Genomic DNA, 6,000 nt, shown 5'->3' with positions numbered 1-6,000 from the left:
ATTGTTTATCACTTATTGTAATGACAAACTGACAAATGTTTAGTTTTGATTGAAAAATTATTGAATTTTATAATCCCTGATTTCAGGAGAGTGGTAAAAACGGATATGGAGAAGGAAGTTATGCGTTACGTTGCCAAAGTATCTTCGGATGCACATAAAGAGGTATAAGATACACATTTTTTTTCATACAATAGATAAGATGATGATTAATCGGCACAAGTTACATTGAAATCAAGTTGTTTGCTTGCATGCTTATCATTGAATTCGTAGTTGAATTTTTTCACCATGTAAACAATCTAAGTGATAACAACTTGTAAAGAATTGACATATTTATTGAAGGTGATGATCCGTTATAACTTAATGTAAAAATTGATTTTTTCAGGTAATGCTTTACGCACTACCCGAACGTACTGAGTATCAGTGCGAGAGTGTGTTCCTTGGATACTGCTATGAGAAAGGTGGTTGTCGACACGTCTCGTACACATGCATTTGTGGCTCTGGTTGCAATTCAGCCATATTGCACTATGGTCATGCTGGTGCCCCTAATTCGCGCATTATTCAAGACGGTGACATGTGGTAAAATATTAGTCCAGCAGTTCAAGGCTTAATAATAATAATATGTAGAAAAATTCACTTTTTGAAATGCAACTCATAGTTTTGTTCATTTATGAACATGATTCTAGCGTCTTGTATGCACGTATTGAAATGGTATTTTCATTTTAGCCTGTTCGATATGGGTGCAAATTATGCCGGATATGCGGCTGATATAACATGCACTTTTCCAGTTAATGGTAAATTCACCGAAGATCAGAAATTTATATACAATGCCGTGCTGGAAGCTAGAAATGCTGTAATAAGGTTTAATTTTTTATACGTTTTTTTTTGTAGTCATCGTTTTCTTATTTTTGGTTAGTGAGTTAATATTTGAATTCACGTTGTATGTCTCGTATGCATTTGAAGAAAGTTTCGCAGAAACGATCCAACCCCTAAGTAAATAAAATAATGAAAATCTCTACTTCACCAGTCTTTTATGTTTAATGTAAAAACAAACTTAATAATAGACGATAATATTTTTTCCTACAGCTATTCTTTCCTTTTACATTGTCAAAATAATACTCATATGGTTTAGATCTTTTGTATATATATACCCATTCTATACCCATTATTATTGTTAAAAAATTGAATTTAGATTTATCATTGTACATAATGTCAACGGTCAAATTTTCACTAAAAATAAATGTATAAATTAGTGCATATTATAATGTCTATTCAAAAAAAATGTGTGGCACTGTGAATAATGTAGTAGTGTGTAGGAAATTTTCGTTTTAAAATGAATTAATTGTATGCCAACCACTTTCTCTATATGGAAATAATATAAGATAAAACATTTTAGCGCTCTTAGTTCTATACTATTATAACTGCGTTCTGCTTATATCTGAAGTTGAACTTTTTAGAATGTATTCAAATGGCATTGTATTTTGTTTTATATTAAACACATCAATAACTTATATGAAGTTAACAATGTTTCAATTGTATTTTTACTTCAGAGAGGCGAAACCTGGAGTTCCTTGGCCAGAAATGCATTTGTTGGCCAACCGAGTAATGCTGCAAAAACTTAAAGAAGGAGGGCTGCTCAAGGGAGAGGTCGAAGACATGATAAAAGTAGGTTGTCTACAAAATACGAATGTGGTAGAAGTTGGTAATTATGAACTAAAAGTAAAATTTGAACAAAGGCCAGACTGAATGGAGTGTTCCAACCACACGGATTGGGTCATTTGCTCGGTTTAGATGTACATGATGTGGGAGGATATTTGCCCGATCACCCAACTCGTCCAGAACCCCCACTAGATAGATTGAGAACGTCTCGTGTTCTCAAAGCAGGAATGGTCGTCACTGTGGAACCTGGCTGTTATTTTATTGATCCGGTAAACATTGATAAATAATTTACTGTATGAGAATATGTATGTAATTAATATAAATTTAAATTTTTGATGGTAATAATTTGTAATATGAAATTAGAATGAAATAAATTTATGTCTTCAGTTGTTGGATGAAGCTTTAAGCACACCTGCACAAGCTGCTCATATTGTGCCAGAAGTTCTAGCTCGTTTCCGAGGCTCTGGAGGTGTGCGAATTGAAGATGATGTACTCATAACTGAAGATGGCAATGAAAATTTGACATTTGTACCAAGAACGTAAGTATTGATTTTATTTCCATTTATACACATTTAAAAGTGATGATAATTTATATTCTGTGTAATTCCAGTGTTGAAGAAATAGAAGAGTGGATGTCTAAGGGTGCCAACTTCCTGAAGAAATAATGAATAAGTACATGCATATTGAGATACCTATTCTATGTTTATCAAAATTATTAATAGAAATATACCTTATTCTTAATTATATACATAAATAATATATAGCTTAATTATATTATACATTTTTTTATATTATATACATATATTGTAAATAGTTATACCATGATATTATACATTATATAAATGGATTTGCAAATTAATGATTTGTCTATTAATTTATTTAAAAAAAAAACAAATTTAACGAGTTGAACTTCCTGGTTTATTGGAAACTTTGAAGAAATCTGAGATTTTCGTTTGAGATTTTTGATTTTCCGCTCCTATCCAGCAAGAAAAATGTTTCTACAAATTAAAATACGAAGAGTGATAAATTAAGAGTTATAAATTCTAAATAAAATAATTACAAATAAGAACATACTTGCATTTTAGCATTTCCTCCCCGTCCAGGTACAGTTGGTATAATAGATTTTGGCCTAAAAAATTTAATGAAATTTTGGAGTTCGATAAAACTAGAATGCTCACTATATGGAATACCTGTAAGAAATAAATAACTACTTAATATTACAAAAATATTGACAATTAGTTATATCTAAATAATTCAATTTAATATTATCTGATATCAGTCATTGATATAAATAAAATACATACACGAATTTATAATCAATATGTATGCATGATTCATTTAAATTTTAATACTTTCAGACATAAAACAAAATTGATAATACATTGTCAAGTAGAATATATAAAATAAAATTAGCCCTTACCAAATATTGCAACATTTTCTCGTTGAGTAAAACTGTCTTTAGAGTGTTCCCAACCGCTCGGTTTAAATGCGATGATTTCATTGAAATGTTTGGATTTTTGTAAGTATCTATGTAAATACTAAAAATATGATTAGGTTAAAGTTAATACAACTTTTTATATATTTCCTAAATAATTTGGAAAAAATTACATCGTAATTAAGATTTAGCATCGGAAGGACGTGTAATCCACAAAGATGACTAGGGGTTTTGTTAAAATCTTGATTGATAGCTGTTTTTAATATTTTATTTTTTTCAGGTGTAGACCATATGTTCAACTTAAAGTTTTCGGCTATACCTAAGAAAAATTTTTCTTTACCTATCAAATAATAAAAACAAAATGTAGGTTATATCAATGAAAATAAATTAATAAAGATGTATAGTTAAATTAATTTACCTATTGTATATGTGCCACAAACTATAAGAAGTTTAGAAAAATCCTCTCCATTTTTTAACATTACTAACTTTTTTTTCTTTAAAATGGAAAGTGCTGATTCAATGCTTTCTTTTTGACTTGGAAAGTCATACTTAGGATCACAATAACTAAAATTGTTGGAATTGTGAATCAAGAATATAAATTATAATTAGCTGTAAAGGATACTGTAAAATTTAACATACTAACGTTGTATCTAAATAAATTAAATCAAAATTGGTGTTCTTAAGAAAAGGATTAGTGTGCATTGAATTAGTAGCTCGGAAATCACCACAATGAAGTATATTTTGACCGTTAGGTAATGTAAATACTATCATTACTGAACCAGGACAACTGAAACAATCAAAGCAAACAATTATAATTTTTAATATATTTAATACATCTCAAAAATATAATTAAAAACGTACTGGTTGGCATCGATAATCGTAACTTTAGTACCTGCAATAACTGTAGTCTTATTGTCTTCTAAAATTCTAATATTGTTCGATTTCACATTTAAGACTTGTTTGCAAAGATCGCCTGAAAATCGATAGAAAAATTACAAAAATCGCAGTAAATTCATATTAAAAAATTATCATTTTTACCTGTTATTTTAGAGCAATACACTGGATGCTTAAAATTACCGTTCAAGCCAATATAATGATCTGAATGAAAGTGAGTTAAAAAGTAGATCTCAACTTCGGGAAGATCTCCATAACAAAAAGCATCAACGGCAAATTTTGTTCCTATTTAAATTATTTGTTTTACTGAAGATGTTAATTTAAAAAAGAAGAATATTTATACTGTATTTGTAAGTGATTTTATTCACCTTTAATTTTTTTGAACGGAGGGCAAGTCTTTTTCAATTTGTTGGATTGAGGAGATGCTTTAAATGGAGTACTTCTACGTTTCATTTTGATTATGTAATCATAAATGTTTGTTATTACATGTCATTTAAAACACGTGTTTCAAACGTCAGTACAGAATATTTGACGTCTACATAATTTGGCCCTAAAATTTGGCAACACTACGACCAAACTCTAACGAGTGCTCGCGATCCCTCAAAAATAGTTACGTATGTATATGGTAGATAAGTAAGTATATTTACTAATAATTAATTACTAGAGCAGCTAAACCAAGCGTTTTTGAGTTTCGCGTTGTGATTTATACTAAGACCTAACAGGGTCGCCATTTCAGCGTTGGCTGGTTTGTGTTTGGGCAAAAGTTGACTAGTTTGTGTTTGTATTTTATAACACCATTTATTTTGGAAGAAGCTTCTAAACGACATGTAAACGGCCTAAACGTTTGCTAATGAATATTTGTTTTAATTAAGATTATACATGATATTTCATCAAATGACAGCTGGGGGTGTTTTTCACGGTTCGGTGATTACTAGAGGTAGGACCGGAAACGCGCCGTCTATTGTTCCATTATTGTAAATGCTTTGTTAAAAAGGTTCGGCAAACCTTTTACAATGCATTTACAACATGTGAACAATGAACAGCGCGCTTTGGGTCCGCTCTTTAGTGATTACTAGAGGTAGGATAGTCACAGTGCTATCCATTGTCCCATTGATGTAAATCCTTTGAAAAAAAAATTCGGCAAACCTTTAACAATGCATTTACAACCTTTGAACAATACGCGGCACCTCCTGGGTCCGGTGACTAGTAATTACTAGTCAAATGTGAACCGGTCACAAGATAACCGGTCGCTCTAGATCGGTCACACGTGATCACCCGTAACACGAAAACTGGTCACACCCTAAAATTGGTCACGAGAAAACTGGTCACACCCTAAAATCGGTCAATCAGTTTTCTCGTGAAAGTGTTTTTATAATTTAACATGAAATTGTAGAAATTAGCTAAGTGAAATATAAAAGAGGCTTGTAAAAAGAGAGTGAAAGTGATTTTTACATACCTCCTTTTTGCTTTTTATTGTTGTTTACACTTAAGTGGTTTTTGCCAATTCATATATATTATTTCTTGTATTTATTTAGTTATCTTCTTACCATTCTATTGACTGTACATATGCAGGTAATTCGTTTAATTATATTTTCAACAAACATTTTTATTGGTTTGCGATATTTTATTTTTTTATTCTTTCTACACACCTACGGGAACAAAACGCGCCATAAATAATAGAGTTACAAACTGTTTTTTTATTTTTATCGGCCAATTAGCACTAACTGAAAAATTGGGTTGCAAAAATTCTGTTTGTGTTTATGTACAGGTTTTTCATTCTAAATTGACAGGTTTTCATTTCAAATTGACCCCTTTTCAATGTCAATTTGGAATGAAAAACCTGTATTGACCAATCATTGAGCGTTGATCGTTCTAGATGTACATTGAACGTTGATGTGCATATGTAAATATGTGCATATCAAAAGCCGTTGCGAAAACAAGGACGCATAAAAAATTATAACGTGAATCTTGGAGTTTATGTTTGTTTATTGATAAAATTAAATCGGTAAAAAGTT

The 6,000-nt window shown here is 30.6% G+C and overlaps 3 protein-coding genes across 6 annotated transcripts in view; 1 reads left to right on the top strand and 2 right to left on the bottom strand.

Moving 5' to 3' along the window:
* The window catches only part of Dip-C (dipeptidase C), a 61,819-nt gene extending 59,382 nt beyond the window's left edge, over nucleotides 1-2,437 (top strand). The window contains exons 8-14 of the mRNA XM_077430482.1: nucleotides 87-162; nucleotides 383-576; nucleotides 724-858; nucleotides 1,548-1,662; nucleotides 1,734-1,925; nucleotides 2,044-2,195; nucleotides 2,267-2,437. Coding sequence (XP_077286608.1) covers nucleotides 87-162; nucleotides 383-576; nucleotides 724-858; nucleotides 1,548-1,662; nucleotides 1,734-1,925; nucleotides 2,044-2,195; nucleotides 2,267-2,321 — 919 coding nt within the window. The 3' untranslated portion in view covers nucleotides 2,322-2,437. The remainder of the gene's footprint in view (nucleotides 1-86; nucleotides 163-382; nucleotides 577-723; nucleotides 859-1,547; nucleotides 1,663-1,733; nucleotides 1,926-2,043; nucleotides 2,196-2,266) is intronic.
* LOC143911561 (pyrimidodiazepine synthase-like) overlaps nucleotides 1-6,000 on the bottom strand; it is a 155,988-nt gene that overhangs the window by 85,303 nt on the left and 64,685 nt on the right. The window lies entirely within an intron of this gene.
* On the bottom strand, nucleotides 2,343-4,555 carry LOC143911559 (DNA cross-link repair 1A protein-like). Of its 4 annotated transcripts, none has more exons than XM_077430484.1 (9): nucleotides 4,354-4,555; nucleotides 4,130-4,270; nucleotides 3,953-4,064; nucleotides 3,735-3,878; nucleotides 3,510-3,655; nucleotides 3,265-3,431; nucleotides 3,077-3,194; nucleotides 2,731-2,846; nucleotides 2,343-2,632 (listed from the first exon to the last, which is right to left on the bottom strand). In XM_077430484.1, exons 1-9 carry the CDS (start codon nucleotides 4,436-4,438, stop codon nucleotides 2,471-2,473), a joined length of 1,191 nt encoding a protein of 396 aa, XP_077286610.1. In that variant the 5' UTR covers nucleotides 4,439-4,555; the 3' UTR covers nucleotides 2,343-2,470. The 4 variants fall into 4 exon arrangements, with proteins under 4 accessions (XP_077286610.1, XP_077286611.1, XP_077286612.1 ...); XM_077430485.1 differs by having other exon boundaries at nucleotides 2,446-2,654; XM_077430486.1 differs by having other exon boundaries at nucleotides 2,450-2,654; nucleotides 3,510-3,639; nucleotides 3,731-3,878; nucleotides 4,354-4,547.

This window comes from Arctopsyche grandis, chromosome 5 (genome assembly GCF_051622035.1).
Source record: "Arctopsyche grandis isolate Sample6627 chromosome 5, ASM5162203v2, whole genome shotgun sequence".
Lineage (NCBI taxonomy): Eukaryota > Metazoa > Arthropoda > Insecta > Trichoptera > Hydropsychidae > Arctopsyche > Arctopsyche grandis.
Note: the sequence above shows the minus strand (reverse complement) of the source record. Positions and strands in the feature narration are given on the sequence as shown.